Genomic DNA, 24,464 nt, shown 5'->3' on the forward strand with positions numbered 1-24,464 from the left:
TAGTACATAATCTTATTTAATTCCTAGGATAGAACTCCATTGTCAGAAGAAACACGCACCACAAGTATAAAATTCTGGAAGATAACGAGCAATGCATAAGGCTCCCCAAAGACGGAGGTATTCCAGACAATTCTAGAAAAGAGTTGAATTAAAATGATTACACTAACAAATCATCTCCATGATTTATGTAAGTTAATAGGTAGGAAGGCGGAAATATGGGTGCAAATACTGGTGGGTCCATAGAAAGTTGGAATTTCTTCTTGATTCTTTCTTCCCCTGTCCTCATGCATCCACCTAAGCCACTAGGTCCCACCGAATTCCATGTGTTAAATGTCTTTCACATCTACCCACCTCCCTCCGACCCCATTGCCTGGATTACTGGAACTGCATTCTGATAGGTTTTTCTGCCTCTGTTCTTGCATCAGTTGGAGACCTTTTCCCACAATCATCTGGCATGATCTTTTAAAAATGTTACATGAATCTGAGCCTGTTACTCTTCTGCTTTGAAACTGTTTAATGACTTGCCATTGGCCTGAGGATGAAGTTCTTCCTTGCTTACCAGGGCTAACAGGAAACTTCAGAACTAGGGCTGGGGCTCTCTCTCTCTCTCTCTCTCTCCATGCTATACTCTTGCCACTCAACCCCTCCCATACTATGTACCAGCTTTGTACACGACAATTCCTTCTGCCTGGAATATTCTCATTTTGGTCTTTTCCTCTTCTTCCCCAGTGTTCCTCACCCCTCCTGCCTGGTTAACTCCAAGTCAGCTTTCTGGTTTTAATGTAACCATCTCTTCTGGGAGGCCACGTCTCCTTTCTGAGAGGTTTTTGTGCTCTTCGATTCAGTTTTAGATTAGATTAAATTAGATTTTCTTGCCATTTCCTCTGCCTTGCACCCCATATTTCCCTAGTTTTAACATGCATCATATTTTTCACTGCTTAAAAATTTTCTCTACTTCCAAAGTAGACTGTGAACTCTATGAAGGCAGTTGACTGTTTTCTCTGGCTGCTATGCCTGAGTACCCAGTGCAGTGCTGGTTGCTTACTGACCCTAAGTAATTACTTGCTGGATATGAATGATAAACTATTCTTATTGGTTCAGTTATTCACCTATCAATATATACCGAGTGCCTAATATGTGCTAGGTACTGCCCTAAGGCTGGGTCTACAAAGGTAAGTAAGGCTGACATGGAACTTAATGTTAGTTTTCATTGTAGCCTAACCTGTATTTTTTTTTTTTTTTTTTTTTTGCGGTACGCAGGCCTCTCACTGCTGTGGCCTCTCCCATTGCGGAGCACAGGCTCCGGACGCGCAGGCTCAGTGGCCATGGCTCACGGGCCCAGCCACTCCGCAGCATGTGGGATCTTCCCGGACCGGGGCATGAACCCGTGTCCCCTGCATCGGCAGGCGGACTCTCAACCACTGTTCCACCAGGGAAGCCCTAACCTGTATTTTGGGTAATTATTTAAGTGACTCCATCTCTGCCATTGTGACTACTTCTTTCATGTGCCCATAGTGCCAGGCATGGGGTGGCTGAAGACAAAGGTTGGCTAACATCAATGGGCTGAATCATTCTGTCCACTAAGTTGTTCAGTGCTTCCTCGGTGGTGGATGCCTTCTGGTAGGCAATTACACGTGATGTGAAAATTTTCATATGTCCATCCACATGCCTCTGCCTAAGATCTTGTCTCTGACCCTTCAGTCTATTTTCTTCCATGCCCTTGATGAGCAGGCCAAGCAATTTGCTGCCACCCAGGAGTCAATATATATTCTCATCTTGAGCCACTTCCTCCATGCAAAGTGGGTAGCAAATACACTGCTCACAGATTCTCTCATCAGGAAAAATTTCCCTTGACACTGTCATTCAAGGTCACCCCTAACTATGGCTGCAGTCCCACCACTATCTATTTTTGTCTTCTACCCACATACCTAGACAACTGAACTGAAAACCAACCTGTAAATTTTCTTTCTCATTCAGCTGGTAGTAGAAACCCCCCATAGAGCTGGAGATGTGAGCTGAGGCAGAAGCACTGGTGCACCGTGGTGGGTGACGTGGGGGTACAGGTTACTTCCTTATGTGGATTACTCTTGTTCATGCTTAACCCAGATGTACCTTTCCCATCTCGTGATGGGTTGCTGCTGGGTTCACACATATTTATGACTTGGCGGATCTAACAGAACCCAGCTTGTGATGGGCATTTGTTTTTAATTTGCTAAAGGAAGGTTTATTGACTACCAAGAATGGACAACATTTTCTATAGGGTAATCAGATGGGTCATCATATTGTATGTGACATTCTTCCAGATGAATGGGAAGATACTATCGATAATGCTATCGATTGCCCAGATAGAGATTATATGTCGGTAACAGCAAGACAAGAGGACAGAGCTTTTTCTTAGACTTGCTCACTTTTCCAGACAGATATTTAACGCCTTCTCTTCTCAGAGAGTATTTGGCACACGCTCTCTCTTGTGTATCACATTAATTGCTTTGAGATCTCTCTGCCACGGAGTGCAGCCTGGTGTAAGTATTTTGCTGCATTGGTCTAACCTCCTCAGGAACTCTCTTAACCACTAAGGCTTGGCCGAATCGTTGATTTCGTTTCCCACATTTCCAGGTCCATAATCTTTCGACTTGTAACCTGCAGACTTGCAAGCTCCATCATCTCCACCGATGAGGAGACAGTGGGTCCCAGCTTCCTTTTCCAGGTGGACCTTGATGTTGAGGGGCTGCTCATCCTGCAGTTTCTGGCCCTCGGTCTCAGTCCTGACCTGGTACAGCTGCTCCTCCAGGGCCCCGATCTGATGCTGGATCCGGGCGAGCTGAGCACAGTAGCTGCCCTTGGTGTAACAGGCATTTTCTGACACTTACATTCTGGGGTGGGGTGGGTGGGGAGATAAGCTCTTCAAGAATCTGGGACCCAGCACTTCAGTAAATACTCTAGAGGTCAGGGGCATGTTGGAACATCCTCTTCAAAGGATGTCATTTTTTGTTCCGTCTTCCCTTACAACACATTGATTTTCAAGCTTGTGGTCATTAATGCCCTGCTAAGGAAACTTTTAAGGTATTTTTTTTGTCTAACAACTTCCCCATAATGGAATATTAACAGTACAGGTATACTGTATATTTGTTGAGGTTACTGTGGCCTTTGGAAGACCACAAACCATTGTATTGTATACATTTTTCGCCCCCTTAGAACCACCTTTTGCCCCCATTATGATGACATCACCCCCAGTAGTAATGCACACCCTACTACAAAGAAGGAAGTACAGTATCTGGCTGGTCTCTTTGGCTTCTGGTGACAACACGTCCCACAACTCTGAGTACTGACCCAGCACGTCAAGCATGTGACGTGGAAGACGGCCACATTTGAGTTGGGCCTTGGGCAGAAAAGGGGTCTGTATCACAGGTCCAGGCTGTGATGTAAGCTGTATTGCTGCTTGGGCAGTACAATCTGTCTTTCTTTATGGATTTGGAGCTGTCAGTGATGGCAAAAGATGCAGTGTGGAGATGATGGCGAGCCCAGTGGGGACAGTCACAAATTTGAGGGGGTGCTCTCAGGGCTCACACATGAGAGCGAGGGCCTCCTTAAGGGGTGCACACTAGGGGGCTCTCTTGTCTCATCATAATCCTGTCCCGGGGGTCAAGTTCTCTTGACTACTCCTCTGACCTTGTTGGCTGTAGGGTAACTCTGGTTACTCCTATGTTTTATTCTAGAAGCTTTATAGATATAGATTTTACATTTAGGGACGTCTAGGATCCATTCTGAGTTAATATGTACTTATGGAGGTTAGTCTCCAGATGAATTGAGATTGATAGATTTCCAGCCTTTCCCAGACTTTTTTTTCCTAATCCTCTCATGCCTTCTTCATGAAATTAAATATTGAGAAATAGGGTTTTTATGTATTTTTTTGGGGGGGGTAAAAGGAAAGTTTTGGAGCATCACAAATTGAGATTAAGATTATATGATTATATCTAAGATTTTGTTTTGCTCTCCCCACATTGGGGGCCATACCACCCCATCGAGAACACAAAACCCCAATGACCCTTATATGGGTGTATTCTTATAGGGGTCTTCTTCTTCGTTTTTTTAAAGCTTACATTTTCTTTTTATTTATTTATTTAGGCCACACTGCACGGCATGCGGGATCTTAGTCCCCCCACCAGGGATTGAAACCAGGCCCCCAGCAGTGGAAGCGTGGAGTTATAGGTGTCTTCTTTTGCTTAGACAATATGTATTTAGTATGCCAACTTCAGATCTGTAATATGGACCAACTTTAGAACACCAAGAGACCTCATCATCAACATAACTGTCACTTCAGTGATGTCTAGCCAAAGATTGTCTAAATGTCCTTAGCACTGTTCACAAGGGCTGAACTAGTGAACTAATGTCCAGCAAATACCAATATATGCTTTATCAGCACTTCCTTTCTCTGGTTTACAGAGCTGTCCATCCACTTATTCATCTACTTCAATACTTGAGCGCTTCTTACGTGGTAGGCACTGGGTCTGCAGCAGTGAGGTAAAGTCTCTACCTTCTCAGAGTTTACAGTCTAGTTCACCTTGTTCCTTCCTCTCCCTTTTCTCCTAGACATCGATTCCAAACATTATTGGTGCTGTGGTCACAATCTTGAGGTTGCAAAAATTCCTTTGGAAATGGCTGGACTGGACATTTTCCTGATCACTTTCAGATGATTTAGCCACAGAAGAATTCCATAAATTTACTGAAGAAATATGCCGTGGTGGAAAGAGTAGGTATTGGTTTTAGAAGCCAGGTGGCTATGGTGTTTATCCTGACGTTCTCACGCATTGTGAGTGTATCATACTTTTAAAAACACCTCCGTGTGAGATTTAAACAGAAAAAGACTTAAGAAAAAACTTCCTACAGTTCTGTGTTAATGACAACGGTGTGTTTCAAAAAACACTGTCTTGGAGACAGATTCTTTCTAGTTTCCTATTTCAATCACAGGAAACTATGTGACTTTCATTAGGTCCCTTCACCCTTGGAATCTTTCCTCACCTGTAACACAAAGATTACGCCAAAGGTTTCCCGAGCTTTAAAGGAGAAATCAGCTCCGATACAGGGAACCTGTTAGTCTTATTCAACTAATTGTAAAAACTACCTGTGCGTTTTAAAGTTTTACCTGAGCATGTATGGATATTGCAAGACCATTAACCCAGCTTTTAAAAATGTGAATAATGTTGTTTATTCACAACCGAAGTCAGACCAGCAAGCCTAAGAGAGGGAAGGTAATTTCAGAAAATCAAAGGGTGGATAATAGGCCCAAATAAATTCTGGTTTCATTCCTTTCTTTGGAGGTCACCTAGCAGGTAACTGATTGACTCCTCACCTTATTCAGGCTAGCACGACTCAACCCTCCCCAATTGGCAACCAGCTCTGCCCGCCCAGCTCCGCCCGACAGCTGCATCTGTTTGCAAGTCCCGGAGGCAGCTCCGCCTCCATCCCCTTAAAGCGCCCGCCCAGGCCCGCTGCACGTGGATGCGCCGCGGGCGGAGCTGGGAAACTCCGGAGACGTGACGTAGAGGCAATCTGCGACTGCGGATTGGAGGGCAGGGGAAGGAGGGGTGGGCCGCATTGCAGGAAGTGACGCGTGCCGGAAGCGGCTTTCTGCCGAGAAATTGGGGCTGAGGGACTGGAGATTAGGTCGTGGTGATCACATCCTGGTTTCCACATCTCTGCTCAGTTCACGGCGGCTTCACTCCTCACGGTTTTGTTTTGTTTTGTTTTTCCCTCTGCAACGTGAGTGGCGTTCCCTCGCAGTGATTTCCGTGGGCATCGCTAAAGAAGGACCTGGGAGGAGAGGAAGCCGCTGCAAACTGGCCAAGCTCCAGAAGGCGTGGAAGTTCCTCCGCGTTTCCCATTTTACCTCGGCGTGAGCAGCGCGCTCTTCCCGGGCATTGGTGGTCCCGGCACGTTGTGGGTGGTATTCATTGCCCAGACGCTCCGTGTAATTAGGAGAGAGGAAAACCACCGGTTTCCAGCATTTCTCGTGGAGGAGGAGAACTAAGCGATAGGAAAATGTCTATTTTCCCTAAAATATCTTTGAGACTTGAGGTTGAAAACTATCTGAAAGCGGGCTTTATGAATAAGGAGGTAGGTCAGATAAACACGTTAGATGCTGTTTGCAAAAATTCAAATACTTACACGCTCTAGAGAAATAGAAAAATAATCTAAAATGCAATCAAATGTGTACAGCCGTTGTTTCTTAGTATTCGTCTTTCCGAATGTAAAATATGCTAATATCTTTCTGCAGGTATTTAATGAATGCTTTCCGAGCTAAGAGGTGTATGGGGTGTATGTTTTAACATTTAGGAATGGGAAAGGAGGGAGGGGGGAAAAAGCGGTTGTGTGGCGGCAGGAATGCACTGAAAGGACTACAAGGGTGAGCAAGACAAGATCCCCGTCTCGGAGAATTTAAGTTCTGTAGAGAAGAAACGCCTGTACTCTTAGAGCGCCTGCCCTGGCACTCAGGTGGAAGGTTTACTATCGTTCAGTGAGTGCTTCTTAAATGCCACCAGTCGTGCTAGATGAACTGCAGACCTTTACATCTTAATCTGCGCAGTCTTTTTTTGGTAGAGCTTTCCTCCCCATTTTTTATAGGTGAGAGAACTGAGGGTCCAAAGAGCGACGTTACTGAATCAAATTGACACCGCTGTCATGTAACTGCTGAAATGTGAAGGTAAAGAACTCAGGTCCAATGGGAAAAGGAATGGATTTGGGGCCCCAAGCCCCTGGTTTGCATCCCAGTGCTTTGAGTCAGTTACTTCACATCCCTTAACTTTTCTTTCCTTTTCTGTGAAATTTGAGGACGGTTAACAGTGCTAAAATGTCAAGGTGGTTGTTTTAACGTATTAATCGTAAGTGCAAGCACCTGGCACCGTTTTGGCGCCTAATAGGTTCTCCACAAATGTTCCTTCTGTGTGCTCCTGGCAGTGCCGAGCCCAGAAGTCCTCAGTGAATGTTGATTGTCTTTGATTGCCAAGCCTGTGCTCTCTCCACCTTACCATCCCGCCTGTAGGCAATTTTGTATTTTCCAAATCTTTGGTTTTCTATTCGAAGTGAAGCCGCATAAATGCTACTCGTTTTCAAAGATGTTGGTGAAGCCATGACTTCTAGGTTTGATTTCTGCATTTTATTTCCAGAGGTTATGTTAAGGGGCAAGACAGTACGGAAGGAGAAAATACCTTCTTGATTTCAGAGAACTTATAGTATAAGGAGCATATTAAGAGAAATAGAGGCAGTCAGCAGTTTTTTTTCCCCAGCAGTTTTTAAAATGGTTAACACTGTTTTATAAAAAAAGATTCAAATGTCTGTCTTTGACACCACTTCTGCCTCAAACCCACTAACTCTATACGATTTTACAAAAAGAAAAACCATCCCTTTGTAAAAAGTATCAAAGGTAATGGAATATTCAGTTAAAAAAAAAAAAACAAACCTTGAGAGAGTACTAATATTTTTAGGCTAGTGGATTAGTAGGCTGGCAAGTGGTTTATGAAGATTCTGTGAGGCAGGGTGTAGTCAAAGATAACAAAAAATGGGGAAATGCGTGTCTCAAAAGCTTTAGTTAATTACAAGGAAACTTGGTCATTTGAGTCTTTATAACTTTATTTCTGACAGGTATCTTGCTACCTGTCTTTTTTTTGGACAATATCTATCTGTTACATTTAATAGTACCATATTAAGAAGCTGATGTTATGGGGGCTCTTTGGGTGATGGTATCAGTGTTACTCTTCAAGTATTGGTGTTTTAAAACGTTACTAACCAATTTGCTCTGGGATACGAGGTTAGCTAGGAACTAATTCTACAGAAGTGATGTAACAGTTAATGTTTTTAGAAATAACTAGAATGAAATCCTGAATTTATATGAATAAATGTAGCAGATATGTTAAAAATGTTAATAATGCTTTGAAGTGAGGCAGTTTTTAAAAAAATTTTTTTAAAATTATTTATTTTATTTTTGGCTGTGTTGGGTCTTTTGTTGCTGCGTGCAGGCTTTCTCTAGTTGCCGCGAGCTGGGGCTGCTCTTTGCTGCGGTGCGCAGGCTTCTCATTGCGGTGGCTTCTCTCGTTGCGGAGCACGGGCTCTAGGCGCGCGGGCTTCAGTAGTTGTGGCTCACGGGCTCAGTAGTTGTGGAACACGGGCTCTAGTTGCTCCGCGGCACGTGGGATCTTTACGGACCAGGGCTTGAACCCGTGTTCCCTGCATTGGCAGGCAGATTCTTAGCCACTGCACCACCAGGGAAGCCCGAGGCAGCGTTTTCTAAGCCCTTTTTGTCTGGTGTTTCACTAGGTGTTTATTAGCATAACCCTGTGAAATATCGCGATTCCCTTAGTGTTATTAACACATAAACAATGCAGAGAAGTGAAATGGAACCGAATAATTGCCGAATGGTGTTTCATTAGTTGGAACAAATGTATAGACATATATCCTGCTTAATGTTTTTAATTTGTATAATGAAACTGAAACATTAAGTTGTTCTGTTCTTCTTTTCAGGTTGTATCTGCTTTAGGTAAAGAAGAAGCAGAAAGGAAGTTTGAAACTCTGTTACAGAAGTTGTCCCACCCTCCATCATTCACTACTGTCAGAGTAAACACGCATCTAGCCTCAGTACAACATGTGAAAAGTCTGTTATTTGATGAGCTTCAGAAGGTTTGTGCACATTTTTGTCATTATGTACAGAGTTAGATTTCTACAGTCTGTGTCATGTCACTCCTCACTAATATGTGAACGATATACTATTACAAGTTTACACATAAGGAAATTGAGGATCACGAATGTTGTTCAAGGTTACGTAGTGAGTGCTCATGCTAGAACTTGAACCTAGTACTTCTGATTCTGAATTAATTTAGTGACTGCATAGGTCACTCGACCCCTCTGGGCCTCCATTGCTTCGTCACTAAAATACATAAGCGGTCCATTCTAACCCTAAAAGTCTGTGATATTGTAATAAGCAGCATATAATGACCATGAGGGCAGATGACATAGCCAAGGTGAGCCCAGAGGTAAGGAGGTGCCTACTGATTACCTGTAGGATTATATTTTTTATTTTAATATAATTTAATTAAATATAATAAAAGGAGGAAAATAATGTAAAGATACATTTTAAAGATAAAACAACACAAATTTTTTTTTGTTCGACCAATAAAATAGTTTTGGCATAATACTCATTTTCTGTAAGTGAAAACAGTATTATAAAGTGGCTTTTTTTTTTTTTTTTTTTTTTTTTTCACGGTACGCGGGCCTCTCACTGTTGTGGCCTCTCCCATTGCGGAGCACAGGCTCCGGACGCGCAGGCTCAGCGGCCATGGCTCACAGGTCCAGCCGCTTCACAGCATGTGGGATCTTCCCGGACCGGGGCATGAACCTGTGTCCCCTGCATCGGCAGGCAGACTCTCAAACACTGCGCCACCAGCAAAGCCCTATAAAATGGCATTTTTAAAGTTCCAAGCAGAAAAATAATACTGGAATTTTCTTGTTTATATTGTCTTCTTTGCTTTCAAAAGCTGTACATTTTATAAGTGAAATAAGTCAGATAGTGAAAGACAAATACTGGATGATATCACTTATGTGTGGAATCTAAAAAATACAACTAAGTAGTGAATATAACAAAAAAGAAGCAGATTCACAGATATAGAGAACAAACAAGTGGTTACCAGTGGCGGGGGGGGGAGGGTCAGTATAGGGGTGGGAGTGGGAGGGACAAACTGTTGGGTGTAGGACAGGCTCACGGATGTGTTGTACAACATGGGAAATACAGCCAATATTTTGTAGTAACTGTAAATGAAAGGTAACCTTTGAAAACTGTATTAAGTCTTTTAAACCAGAAAGAAAACCCCAAAGCTGTGCATTTTGTGTTTCATACACTGTGCACTGAAACTTGCCTCCAAAGAAATGTAAGATGGAGGAAAACAGGTGCTTGGAGGGGGTACTTCGAGTTGTATTTTGTAGTTATTAAATCTCTTTTAACAAATAACCACGATGGGTGTCAGCAGACCTATTTCTACGTAATAACGGCCTAAATGAAAAGGAAGAGGTAAGCATGCTTAAAAGACTTGCATTTGTATATCACAGGCTGTGTTATCAGTTTACTCTGGATATAACTTACAGAAAATTTCAGAGAATTTTCACTGGTATTGATTCTTTTTTAAAAATTTTATTGATGTATAGTTGATTTACAAGGTTGCGTTAATTTCTGCTGTACAGCAAAGTGACTCAGTTATGCATGTAAATATTCTTTTTCATATTCTTTTCCATTATAGTTTATTACAGGATATTGAATGTAGTTCCCTGTGCTGTACAAATAGGACCCTGTTGTTTGATTCATTTATTTTTTGTCTTTAATCTCATTACATTTATGGAATGTTTATCATACTCTCTTTAAGAACAGTTCTATGAACTTCCAGTTGTGAGGAGGTGACCAGGTTATAAGAAGAACCAGCTACGATTTCTGGCTGTATGAGAGCAAAACTCAGTATAATAATTTTAAATAAGACTTGGAGAAAGGTTAATCTGATTTTTAATAAGAGTGATAATTTTATTGAGAGTAATGGCATTAGGCATAAAATATAAGCAGTTCCTCAAAGCAACTAAGATTATTACTTTTATGTAGTCATGCATGTAGGTTTTCAGTATGAAGGAAACTGTTCTGAGGCCCGTAAGGTGTCCATAACTCAGGCAGATCCAGATTGTTTTCTTTTCTAGCAAATTATTCCTAGAGCTTAGATAATCTAGGATCCCACTCTGATGGGAATAGAAGATCTCAGGGGTTGTATCTAAGAGCAGGCAGATGAAATCACTCCGGGCTTTTGAGTCCCTTTCCTTGAAGGTTAAGATAAGACTGAGGAGATTGGGTCATGGGCACTAGATAAGTATCTGGTGGTTCGAGCAGTGCCTGTTTGCAGCAGGAAAGGAGATTCGCAGGAGGTTTTAGATTGTACATCTCCTTTATTTTGCCATGTCCCAAGCTCGTGTGTGTCCTAAAGACATATCCTGAACGGTATATGAGTGGGTACTTTGTCTCCAAATATCTATGTGCCCCGTATTGAAATTTAATCATTTAAAATTTCATTTGACTGGTGAAGGGTGTGGAGAAACTGGAACCTTTATACGTTGCAGGTGGGAAAGTCAGGTGGTTTGGCTTCTTTGGAAAACAGTTTGGTGGTCTCTTAAAAAGTTAAACATAAATTTACTGTACAGCCCAGCAGTTCCACTCCTAGGTGTCTACCCAAGAGACATGAAAACATACGTCCATGCAAAGGCTTGGGCATGAACATTAATAGCAGCATTGTTCGTAATAACCAAAAGGGAGAAGCTATCCAAATGTCCATCGACTGGTGAATAGAAAAACAAAACGTGGTATGTTCACACAGGGGAACCGTACAGCAATGAAAGTGGTGAACTGATACATGCTACCACTTGGGTGAACCTCAAAATCACTAGAGTGAGTGAAAGAAGCCACACACAAGACAGTCTGCATTGTATGATCCTGTTTATATGAGATGTCTCGAAAAGGCAGATATCTAGAGAAAGAAAGTAGGTTAGTGGTTGCCTGGGGTTGGAGCTGGGAACAGGGATTGGCTGCAGATGAGCATGAGGAATCATCGTGTTGATGGACAGGATCTAAAATTGGATTCTAGTGACGGTCACACAATTCTGTAAATTTACTAAAAATCACTGAATTGTGCATTTAAAATGGGTACATTTTATGGTATGTAAATTAACCTCACTAAGGCTGTTTTAAAAAGGGCATGAGGTAGAAACAAACAGAAAGACAAGCAGGTGATATGCTTGGTTTAAAAAAAAGTTTGTGGTGTTTTATGGAAGTTACAGATGTGTGGTTTTATAAAAGTTTTATTTCTGTGTCATTTTAATATCTGATAAAAAAGGAGAGGAGGAAAACCTTGGCCTGAGGAGGATTGATCTCTATGTAGACTATTTCTATAGTATAAAGAAATAGTACTTCCAAAGCAAAACAAAAACAAATGGCAAAATTCATTCTCTTCTCCTTGGAAGGATCCATAGTCCGGATGCTGTAAGTTATCAAACAATGAGAGAACATGAGGGAGAGAGGGAAAAAAAAAGAGGAGAGAGGTTTGTTTTAATGAGTTTGCCCTTAAGATTTCTTACTATTCTGTTGGATATAGTTAGTTCACAGTAGCCTTTGCCTGGAAGAAGCGGAAGGCAGAAGAGCTGTTGACTTGGTAGAAATAGAGTTAGATTTCTAAAATCTGAGGAATTTTTTTTCTCTTTCCATATCAACTTAGCAATAGGTTGATTTTGGAAGTTTTCTGTAGGTAGTGTATGGATATTACAAGGCAATGCAAGTATGTATTATGGTCACTGCTCTTTGGTGTATTATGTGAAAATGAATGAGTTGATAATCCCTAGCCTACATGGCAGAGACTTGTTCTCCAGTATTTGCGTGTTGCCCTCTGATAGGGTACCCAGTCCTTGCTGTCCAGTCCACTCTTCCGCCTGCAACCGTGGTGTGCTGGTACATACTGCACAACCCACTTTCTGGAAAGATAATGCTGGTGTGTGGTGTTTGCTGAGTTTTGTGGTGTAAATGCTCCCACTCTGGTCGATTTCAAGCTACCAGCATGACCATGGAGTTGGGAAGAGCTGCACAGAGTTGGCTCCCATGAGACTGGGAGTTGGCCCCAGCACCTATGCCACTGGCCCTGCACTTATTTCCAGTCTGAAGGCCAAGTATGGTAGAGGATACTGAAAATCCTGAGCCTTTGCCAGGAAGCATCATCCAACCGACATGGCATCCAGTGTTGATAATACATAATAAATAGCATTTAATAATCTCAGTCTTTAATGTTCTATTCATGCAATTCTATATTGGATATATTGTTTTCAGAGTAAGTCACGTAAGGTCAACATGGTTCATGTTTACAAAGTCAAAAACAGTAAGCAAAATTGAGCCTTTTACTTGTAAAGAAGTCAAGATACTTGAGAATCAAATTATAGAGAAAACATTGTTGTTTTGAAGTCTTTGATTTTTTATAGTATCCTGTGGAATAAAGTGAAAATACCCTAAATCAAGTTCATTACCATGCTCTGCTAGGTAATGCCACTGAAAAGCGCTGTAATTTGAAATTTAACCAATATATTGATTGCTTTGTAATCCTATGTGTTTATTTTTAACAGCAGTTTAATGGATTAAGTTTTCCTATTCTTCAACATCCAGACCTTCAGGATGTCTTACTGATTCCTGTTATTGGACCTAGGTTTGTAACTCTTTCATTTTCAAATTGTATTCTTCTAAATAAAAATGTCGCAGGTTCTTTTTTACTGTTTAGTGACAGTACTGAGTGTCTCCATTATTAGCCATTTTCTTTAGGTAGGACTTCACAAAGTTGATACATGCTGGCTCTCTGGTCTTTCATGGAAACTGTTACAAAAGCACACTAGGGATGGGCCCAGGTACCTTGAGAGTAATGCATTGTCGTTGCCTTCAGTGCAGCGATTGATTTGTCTTCTGTGGTACATCACGTTTTCTTTTGAAACACCTGTATTGGAGTATAATTGCTTTACACTGTTGTGTTTCTGCTGTGCAGCGATTGATTTTTTTCCACTCTGTAAGAAAATTACGTTTACGTTTACTTGTATATCTTGATTCCACTGCTCAATTAAAACTCTTCTGAGCTACAACAAAAATACAAAGCAACGTTTCCTACTTTAATAATTGATATGCTTGTAAAATTTTATTAATTCACAGTTAGGTTTAATTACTGTGTTCGTTCTCTGAGTAGAACAGATACTATGTGTTTGGAAGGGATGTGTTTAAAAATTGAAAAAATAGGCTTTCATATTATAATGGGAGTTGTATTGAAAATCCCTAATTGTGATAAAAAATTTTTTAATACCCCTAAGACTTATAATAAACATAAAAATGCTCATTTTGTTAAAGCTTTAAAGTAATTTAGTGGTCAATAGTAGAGCAGTGGTTTTTGGTTTATCCACGCAGTGGAACATTATATGGCCTTTATTATTTTTTTTATATGGCCTTTAATGTGGGAGAATTATATGTACAAATAAAAGGGGATGTTCTCGATAAATTATAAATTTATTCTTTTGTGGGGGCTGCATTGGGTCTTCGTTGTTGGGTCTTAGTTGCTGCACGCGGCTTTCTCTAGTTGCGGCGAGCGGGGGCTACTCTTCCTTTTGGGCACGGGCTTCTCATTGCGGTGGCTTCCCTTGTTGCAGAGCTTGGGCTCTAGGCGTGCAGGCTTCAGTAGTTGTGGCTCGCGGGCTCTAGAGCACAGGCTCAATAGTTGTGGCACACGGGCTTAGTTGCTCCGCGGCATGTGGGATCTTCCCGGACCAGGGCTCAAACCCGTGTCCCCTGCATTGGCAGGTGGATTCTTAACCACTGAACCACCAGGGAAGTCCCTCGATAAATTAAATACCAAAAGCATGTTGCTCTGTGTAGGAATGTAAGAAATCACATTTCTTTTGCAATTAAAAAACACACACAACTACAGATTTATAAATATTTATTTATATATGGGAAAAAGTCTGGAGGGTATAACATACCCAACGGTTGACAGGGATTAACTCTGAGGAAGTTGGATTAGGAGAAACTGGGTAAGAGGAGATTTTCACTTGTAACATTTCTGTCTTATTTATTTATTTATTTTTACCATAAGCACGTATTACTTCTGCAATTAAAAAAATTGATTTTGTAAACTCCCTTTTTTTTTTTTTTGGCTGTGTTGGGTCTTAGTTGCGGCATGCGGGATCTTCGTTGAGGCTTGCAGGATCTTTCGTTGCATCGCGGGGGCTTCTCTGTAGTTGTGGTGTGTGGGCTTTGTAGTTTGCAGCACGCAGACTCTTCTGTGGCATGTGGGATCTTAGTTCCCCAACCAGGGATTGAAACTGCGTCCCCTGCGTTGGAAGGTGGATTCTTTACCACTGGACCACCAGGCAAGTCCCGATTTTGTAAACTCCTTCTTCTAGCTCTTTGTTAAGGGGGAATTTGCATTAGTGAAATGCAGAGATCTTAATTAAGTGTACTATTTGCTGAGTTTTGGTAAATTCATACAACTGTGTAGTCAAGACTCACTCCCATCAAGATATACACCATTTCCATCACCCAGAAAATTCTCTGCATTCTTCCCCCCTACCAGGAAACCACTGTTCTGATTTCTTTCATCTCCTAGTTTTAAACCAATTAGTTACTACAGTTGATCACAGTCACAGGTCTTTTGAGACCTGTGATTCATTTCAGAATGTACTGTGGACTCCACAGTTTTCCATAATCCTATATAATACTACACTATTTTATTCTTTTTACTGGCTATGTAATAATCCTTTCATCTGTTCTTTGTAGTGAGCTAAACTACTCATTAAAACATTAGTGGGGACTTCCCTGGTGGCACAGTGGTTAAGAATCCGCCTGCCAATGCAGGGGACATGGGTTTGAGACCTGGTCTGGGAAGATCCCACATGCCGCAGAGCAGCTAAGCCCGTGCGCCACAACTACTGAAGCCCATGCCCCTAGATCCCATGCGCCACAACAAGAGAAGCCCGAGCACTGCAACAAAGAGTAGCTCCCGTTCACTCCAACTAAAGAAAGCCCGCGCGCAGCAACGAAGACCAAAAACGCAGCCGAAAGTGAATAAAAAGTTTAAAAAAAGTTAAAGCATTAGTGAACTATAAAACACGAATGGTGAGTTACTACAGGAAAGCACTAAGAAATCTTTGAGGATTGTGGATTCATATACCTACCTTTCATTTCTAAAAGGAGCAGTTCGGCTCTTTTTTGTCTTTTAAACTCATCATCACTTTTATTAGGTATCTTTTGACTTTCCACTATGAAAATTGAAGAAATTCTTATGCTTGAATTTGCCCTAAAACCTCCACCAACCAATTTTTATTTACTGTTAGTTTTTTAACAATGTAAAGCCTTGTTGTAACAGTTTTGTTCTACAGGCATAATTCAGATGAATGCAGTGCTTGCTTGTAGCCCTACTGGCAGTTTATTTCTGACTTCTTTATCTTAATTGATCTCTTGGTTGATCGAACGGCATCATTTAGCAGGTCTCCAGCACCTCCTCCCCTCCCCCCAAGTCTGTCTCTTGTACGCTCTGTTTCCTTTCTCGCTTGAGAATTGCTTGTTGCCTTTATATTTAAACAACAACTTATAGGCTGATTATAGTCATTTCAAGTCACATGTTATTTCCCTCAGCCCTTTGTAGACACTGCTTCTACAATCTTACGGCCTCACGTGTTGCTGTGAAGAAGTCTGAGGCCAAAAGATACTTTCCCCCTTACAACAGAATCTTGATTTTTCCCTTGGAGATCTATGGGATTCTTAGACACTGGACTTTAGAAACTTCACTGGGATATACCTTATAATAATAATAATATAATAATAATTGTTACTAATATTTATAATAATAATTTATTATTCTCCTTAGTTTTCATTGAAATGCAATGTAATTTTTAAATTACAGGTCTTCTGGTAGTTCTTTGAATATTTTTCTCTTACATATTTCTGCCCTCTCTGTTAGGAGGACACTGGTACTCTATATGTTGGTTTTCCAGTACAGATGCTCCCCGTGTTGGGACACCCCCAGACAGCCCAGGGTCTTGTGACGGGCTGGAAGGACTCAGCATCTAGTCAGGCTCATGGCGGGGATTTATTACACGAAAGGGGTACAAAAGCAGAATCAGCAGAGGGAAAAGGCATGCGGGGTAAAGTCTGGAGGAAACCAGGCGCGAGCTTTTAGTAGTCTCTCCCCATGGAGCTACCAGGACAGGCTTCATCCTTCCAGCAGTCAGTTGTGACATGTATAGAATCATTGTCTATGAGAGGAGCCCATTAGAGGCCCAGCACCCAAGGTTTTAGTTGGGTGCTGATCATCTGGGCGCCCTCTGCCTGGCAGGTAGTGAAATTCCTGGCTCCCAAAAGGAAAGCAGGTGTTCAGCATGACCACACAGCTTGGACGAACAGTAATTCAGTCTTCTAAGAGGCGGTTTTATATCAGTGCTGGGAACTGTTTGCCAGTCAAGTTTCCAGATGCTGGCCGAGGGCCAACCTTCCAAGCAGGCCTTTCTAAGAATAGCTGTCGCAAGCCTGTTACATTAACTCTTTAATTTCAGAGGATTTACTATCCTTTACTTGCTGAGCTTGGCTAGTTCAGTTTTGTTCTTTATTTTTTTTAATCTTGTTGTTATTATATCCCTTTTTTAAGGTTCTTTTTAGTTTCTTTGAAACTATAGAGAGGTTATTTGAAATTCTGCCCTTTTTTGGTCTGTACATTTTGTACTGCCTTTTGTTTATTACAACTTTGTTTAGTACTATGGACGTCCCTCGGTATCCGTGGGAGATTGGTTCCAGGATACCCCACTGCCCCGCAACATACCAATAATCACAGATGCTCAAGTCTCATATAAAATGGTGTAGTGTTTGCATATAACTCATGCACATCCTTCAGTATGCTTTAAGTCATTTCTAGATTACTTACAATACTTAATACTATGTAAGTAGTTGCCAGTGCACAGCAAATTCAAGTTTTGCTTTTAGGAATTTTCTGGAATTAAAAAAGAATTTTTTTTTTCATCTGCGGTTGGTTGAATCCATGGATGCAGAACCTGAGGGTAGACAGGGCCATCTGTATCTACACATAGTTCCCAGTTTGAATGAATCCTTGAATGAGAACTTTCACATAGATTCACCTAGTTTGCACTTCGGGTCAAGTGTATACCTAGACAACTCATCAGATGTGTCTTTCAGAAATACTTTCACCAGGTCTTTCCTAGTGGCACAACTCTAGTCCTGGTGAGCTGAGCTGAAGAAGCCTAAGGCTCTCTGTGAGGGGGTCCAGCTCATAGCTTTTTTGTTGGGGGCTTTAATTTTTGTTTATGCTTAGTGAACTCAGGGGAGGAGTGACAGAGTTGGTTGCGCTTTCCCTTAGCTACTTCTAGGCAGTTTGTCCAGTTGCGTTACAGAAAACACAGATTGTCTGCTTGTGCCAATTTTGCCAGTCCAGATCCTCTTTCATCTTTATCTGCAGGGAACAGGACACTGACAAGACATTCCCAGATTCTCCTTTTTTCTGTCTGACCCTCTGGTCCTGGATCTAAGCAGTAAATATTTGTTTAGGCACCCAGAAGCCTTTCCTTCGCAGAAGTATTCATACCCTGTTGAGGAACTAGGTTTGATCCAAATTTTACTGTGTTAGCTAATTATTCTTAATCATTTGGGTAATAGCTGTTTCTTAGTTTTCTTGCAAATGGAATTTTCTTTCAGGTTTTTCTTTCCCCATTTCTGTGGGCTTTAGAAAAAGGAATATATCTATACTTTTACTCTTTGACTAATCTTTTACTAGAAGCTCAACATCATCCAATTATTTAAGATATCATAACATAGGTTAAACTATTTATAGGCAGTAAACAATTTAAAAAGTAATTTCTCACCATAAAATTCAGGTTCCCTCATTTTAGTTAACATGCTATTTAATTTACTGATGAAATATATTTTAATGTTAGGAAGGTTTTATCACTGGTAATTAGATTGAACATAAGGTTGTAATGCTGATTTTGATGGTATCAGTGTCAACTTTATTGAAAAACGTAGAGAAAATTGAATGCCAGGCTTCTCTTCATACAAGAGTATTTTTTATTTTTTATTTTTTTTATCAAATTATAGTTGATTTACAGTGTGTTGTTAGTTTCAGGTATACAGCAGAGTGACACAGTTAAATATTCCTTCTCAGATTCTTTTCCCATATAAGCTGTTACAAAATATTGAGTATAGTTACCTGTGCTATACAGTAGGCCCTTGCTGGTTGTCTGTTTTGTGTATATGTTAATCCCAAACTCCTAATTCATTCCCCCCCACTCCCAATACAAGAGTATTTTTTAAAAAAATTTTTTATTGGAGTATAGTTGATTTACAACGTTGTGTTAGTTTCTGCTGTACAGCAAAGTGAATCAGGTATACATGTACATATATCCACTCTTTTTTAGATTCTATTCCCATACAGGTCATTACAGAGTATTGAGTAGAGTTCCCTGTGTATACAGTAGGTCCTTATTAGTTATCTGTTTTATATATAGTTGTGTGTATATGTCAATCCCAATCTCCCGATTTATCGATCCTCTCCACCCATGACCATAAGTTTGTTTTCTACATCGACACAAGAGTATTTTTTAATGTTTATTTTACTATTTATTTTTATTTTTGGCTGTGTGCAATTAAGTACCTTCTTACTATTTTTCCTCCAATCTTTATTACTGTTCAATTGGAAAATCATCTTTAATGTTGCTTCACTCCTTTATTTAGAAATAGGTCAATAAAAATCAAGCTTTTAGTATTTTTTATGGCCCTATGTCAACTTTTACATTTCCTTGCTAAAATTTCAGTGAAGCTGACGTACACCTTGACACTTGCATATGCTATCTTACATTTTTATACAATTACTTCTTGTGTTGAGGGATCCCCAAGACCACTCCCTGGCTCTGTGATTCCCTAGGAGGACTCAGAGGACTCAGCATATAATTGTATGCGTGACTATGATTTAATCAGTGAAAAAATCTGAAGGAAAATCAACAAAATAAAAGGTGCATGGGATGAGGTCTAGGGAAAACCATTTGCAAGCTGTAGAGTCTTTTTCCAGTGGAGTCATACAGGGTGCACTTAACTCCCTCAGTAAACAAGCTTGACAACTTGTATGTGAGATGTCACCAGCCAGGGAAGCTCTAATGAGACACGGCATCCAGGATTTTCATTCAGGGCAGGTTGTGTGGGTACCTCCTGCCTGGTATGTACCCAAATTCCAGCCTCCCAGAAGGAAAGGATAAAGCTGAGAAGTTTACTGAGGTTTGATCATTTGGAGATCATGGGAAGAAAACACACTTAATTCCCCCAGCAAGGAGTTATCACAGCACATGTGAAATGTTACCAACCAGGGAAGCCCATCAGACATGCAGTGCTTAAGATGCTTGTTTAGGGTAATCACATAGGCACCCCTGACCTTTGAAAAAGGCCGCTCTGAGTGTTGGAAGTGAGACCCAGGCTTCAGTGATTTGAGGAATGGATGGGAGGTGAGAATTTGGAGAACACTCAAAAATGCTGGATAGCAAAGGAAGAAAAGAAGACTTACTTTGTCTAGTTTAAAATATTAATAACTTACTGTGCACCAATCTACGACTTTAGAAATATTTTTGAATTCCTCGTATGTTGTTTGTTTTAGTCTTTGAAGGCAGGGACTTTATTTCTCTTCTCTCCTAATGCTGTTATGAAACAGTATGAAACAGTAATGCTTGTTAAATGATGAAGCAGTTTTTCTTTTTTTCCTTTGGGGGTTGTGATTTTAATCCACATGAAGCTTCATTGGGTGATTAGAATAGAAACACTTGATCATGTCCATTCTAACATGAAACGCATCAGAGCGGGTGATGGCAGATACCAGGCTGGGCCCCAAGGGGTCCCTTTTCCTGTCCTACCCTGTGTGTCATTTCCTGTGACCTCAGTCCTGCCTAATTATTTTTAAATTTTGAGGTATAGCTGATGTATAATATAAGTTATAGGTGTACAGTATAGTGATTCACAATTTTTAAAGGTTATGCTCCATTTATAGTTATAAAATATTGGCTATACCATTGGCTATTTTGCTGAAATAATGCCATTTGCAGCAACATGGATGGACCTAGAGATGATCATACTCAGTGAAGTAAGTGAGAAAGAGAAAGACAAATATCATGCGATATCACTTACATGTGGAATCTAAAAAAAAATGATACAAATGAATTTATTTACAAAATGGAAATAGACTTAGAGACATAGGAAACAAATTTATGGTTACCAAAGGGGAAAGGGGGTGGGCGAGGGTTAAGTCAGGAGTTTGGGATGAACAGATACACACTACTGTATATAAAATAGGTAACAACAGGACCTACTGTATAGCATAGTGAACTATATTCAATATCTTGTAATAACCTATATGGGAAAAGAATCTGAAAAAGAAATATCTATATCTATATATCTATCTATATAAAACTGAATCACTTTGCTGTACACCTGAAACTAACTCAACATTATAAATCAACTATACTTCAGTAAAGAAAAAAATATTGGCTGTATTTCCTGTATCATATAATAGATCCTTGTAGCTTATTTTATACCTAATAGTTTGTACCTATTAATCCCCTACTCCTTTCTTGCCCTTCCCCACCTCCCTCCCCGCACTGGTGTCACTACTTTGGTCTCTGTATCTGTGGGTCGGCTGCTTTTTTGTTATATTCACTAGATTGTTGTATTGGATGAAGCAGTTTTTGGTGCCACTTACTATCTTGCAGTAGGATCCTCTTTCCATTTTCTTTTTCTTAAGTGTCCATCTTCTTTGTAATTTAAAAAAAAACTATTTCTTCTGTACTTATCTTTTTTCAGCTTTTTCTCATTTATTCATTAGTGGCATTCCCATGGGACGGTGAAGACCAAAGAGGTTATTTACTTAGGGTTCAGATTGAAACACTGAAAAGGTTGATAGGCGTTGGAGGTGTATCACTGTTCACTTTCTCTCATCTTGCATCCCTAGGAATAATATAAAACAACAGCCCTGTGAAGTTATTGTTGGAGCCCAGTGTGGCAATGCAGTCTTACGAGGAGCCCACGTCTATGTTCCAGGAATCATGTCAGCCTCAAAATGTGAGTATAATGTTTAGGTTTCTCTGTAGAACTGCCACTAAAATTTATGTGTATCATCAAATGGAAAATTTATTAAATCAGCACTCAGATATATATCGGATTTACTTTAATAAAGATATTTTCCAAGTTTTGCATTTAGTATAGCCAGTTGAGGGATATATCTCATAAGGACTAATAAGTTAGGCATCCGTATATGGGTTTTGTGCCCATTTCTTTTATTCCCTTTGAGGACGTGTGTGATGATGTTTAGAGGATCAAGACTGATCAATAGAGCGTAAGATGTCAGTGAAATTTTGTTTTGTATTCTTTATTCTGTTGCCCTAAAACCTCAGGCTGCTGTCCTGTCATTTGTGAGGGGAACATTCGGAGTGTAGAATCTTAAATATTGGGATGAATCTTAGTATTCTTAATTTACTCTTTTTAGGGAATGTTAGGTTTGGGAAAAATAATTTAAATAGAAGATATCCTTCCTTTTCTGCTCAGCTAAAGACTTCCAGCTGAGGTCAGATGTTTTGAAGACTGTTCTGTATCTTTGTTTTCCTAGGGAGAGAAAACATCAATTCGATTTATCGTTGGCAAACGTTTGAAAGTAAAAAGTTACATTTTCTATTAGGGGTTACAGTGAGACTGGTTAGTCTGCTTCATGCCCACTACTGATGCCCCTAGGCGTCCCCAGTCTTAAAGCTTGAAGACTTAAAAGCTTAAAGAATTTTCACTGTTCTGCCAAAGTACAGATAGATCAGTGTGATATGATTTTCTTCTTTCTCTAGTTATGAAAGGTGGAGATGTTGTTTCCGTGTACTCTGATATTAAAGGCAAATGTAAGAAAGGAGCCAAAGAATTTGATGGAACAAAAATATTTCTTGGAAATGGGATTTCTGAACTAAGCCGCAAAGAGATCTTCAGCAGGCTCCCTGAACTGAAGTATGTCAGCAAATGCCATTTGGGGGAAATAAGCATCCTTTCTGTGGTTCAAAGAAAATGAAAAACAACGTAAAAAATATATCTAGAAAACTTTAATGATCAAAGGGCTTTTTAGTCCAGATATAGATGTGGCTGCCTTAACTCTGTTTTCTATTAATAGAAATATACTTCACCGACCTTAAAATATATATATATATATATATCTAGTTGCATTATATGAATGATTTTTTTTTTTTAGTATAAATTCAACTGGAAAATACTTTAACCCATATTGCCATTTTTGAGGGGAGAATATCCTTTTAGGTAAAAGAGTAAATGCTCAGATTAAGGAGCCTATTGTATATTAAGTTGAAAAGTTTTGTATCTTTGGAAAACATTACTTATCTTGATAAAGGATGAATTAGACCACCTCTCCAGATCTTTTTTTAACAGTCTGTGTGAAGAGAAAAGCTTATGGTTTTAATATTAAAAAGAAAAAAAAATATTTAACTAAAAAATTTACCAGAAAGCCAGTACTCACATGAATGCTTGTGGTCAAAAATTAATGTTCGGACTTACACCGAATTAAAATCCAAGTTATGTTAAAATCATCTCCAGTTGCTACAGGTGCTGAACAAATTAAATCGGTGGACAATCCAGTTTCTTATAATTTTTAAAAATTGAAGTATAGTTGATTTATAGTGTGTTAATTTCTGTTGTACAACAAAGTGACTCAGTTATACATATACATTCTTTTTTATATTCTTTTCCATTATGGTTCATCACAGGATGTTGAATATGGTTCCCTGTGCTCTACAGTAGGACCTTGTTGTTTATCCATTCTGTATGTAATAGCTCACATCTGCTAACCCCAAACTCCCACTCCATCCCTCCCCAATCCCCTCCCCCTTGGCAACCACAAGTCTGTTCTCCATGTCTATGAGTCTGTTTCTATTTTGCAGGTAGGTTCATTTGTGTCTTATTTCACTTAGTGTTTTCAGGCTGTTTTAGGAATCCTGTGGACAGCTCTGTTACTCCAAAGTTGACGGCTGATGGAAACATGCTGAAAGCTGTGAATTTATCCTGCTCGGATAGAGCCACATCCCTGATTCCTGGGACAGTTTTTTATATTAAAGCAATTTGGATTTCTAGTTTATAGTTGAAAGCTGTGAATTTATCCTGCTAGGACAGAGCCACATCCTTGATTGCTGGGACAGTTTTTTATATTAAGCCATTTGGATTTATAGTTGAAATTAATTCTTCTAAAGAAATAGGCTGGGGAGTCGGCGGCGGAGTCGGCAGCGGCGGCAGCGAGAGTTTGGCGCGATGTCTCACACCATTTTGCTGGTACAGCCTACCAAGAGGCCAGAAGGCAGGACTTATGCTGACTATGAATCTGTGAATGAATGCATGGAAGGTGTTTGTAAAATGTATGAAGAACATCTGAAGAGAATGAATCCCAACAGCCCCTCTATCACATATGACATCAGTCAGTTATTTGACTTCATTGATGACCTGGCAGACCTCAGCTGCCTTGTTTACCGAGCTGATACCCAGACATACCAGCCTTATAACAAAGACTGGATTAAAGAGAAGATCTACGTGCTCCTTCGTCGACAGGCCCAACAGGCCGGGAAATAGTTGAGTTTGGAAGCGTTAGGGGGATGGGGGTGGACTTGGAACACAGGTGTGTACAGTGTGCTGTAGTAGAAGTTTTGTATTATAGTAATCCTGTTTCCATTTTGGTACACTCTAGCCAGGATTGAATGTATTAGATGAAATCTGAGGATCTTGTTCAATCTGAAGCCCCCTTTGTCCCCTTCTCTCCACTCCTTTTTTTTTTACTTAAAACATTTTTATGATGATTTAGGTGGCA

At 40.2% G+C, this 24,464-nt stretch overlaps 2 protein-coding genes across 6 annotated transcripts in view; both read left to right on the plus strand.

Annotated features, from left to right (window-relative positions):
- Positions 1-5,645: 5,645 nt before the first annotated feature.
- Positions 5,646-24,464, plus strand: part of NSUN6 (NOP2/Sun RNA methyltransferase 6) — a 67,163-nt gene continuing 48,344 nt past the window's right edge. For 3 of the 5 annotated variants that reach the window (XM_082618456.1, XM_082618458.1, XM_082618459.1), the window contains exons 1-5: positions 5,646-6,114; positions 8,515-8,670; positions 13,177-13,256; positions 21,576-21,685; positions 22,456-22,609. In XM_082618456.1, the coding sequence (XP_082474582.1) occupies positions 6,040-6,114; positions 8,515-8,670; positions 13,177-13,256; positions 21,576-21,685; positions 22,456-22,609 (575 nt within the window). In that variant the 5' untranslated portion in view covers positions 5,646-6,039. Of the gene's footprint in view, positions 6,115-8,514; positions 8,671-13,176; positions 13,257-21,575; positions 21,686-22,455; positions 22,610-24,464 lie in introns of those variants that run through there. The other 2 variants (XM_082618457.1, XM_082618460.1) reach the window with 2 other exon arrangements.
- LOC309802703 (enhancer of rudimentary homolog) lies at positions 23,868-24,432 on the plus strand. The gene has a single exon (XM_082618462.1). The coding sequence runs from the start codon at positions 23,915-23,917 to the stop codon at positions 24,227-24,229; it is 315 nt and encodes a 104-aa protein (XP_082474588.1). The 5' UTR covers positions 23,868-23,914; the 3' UTR covers positions 24,230-24,432.

The sequence above is a fragment of the Mesoplodon mirus genome (genome assembly GCF_964341445.2).
Source record: "Mesoplodon mirus genome assembly, chromosome: 4".
In the NCBI taxonomy this organism is placed as follows: domain Eukaryota; kingdom Metazoa; phylum Chordata; class Mammalia; order Artiodactyla; family Ziphiidae; genus Mesoplodon; species Mesoplodon mirus.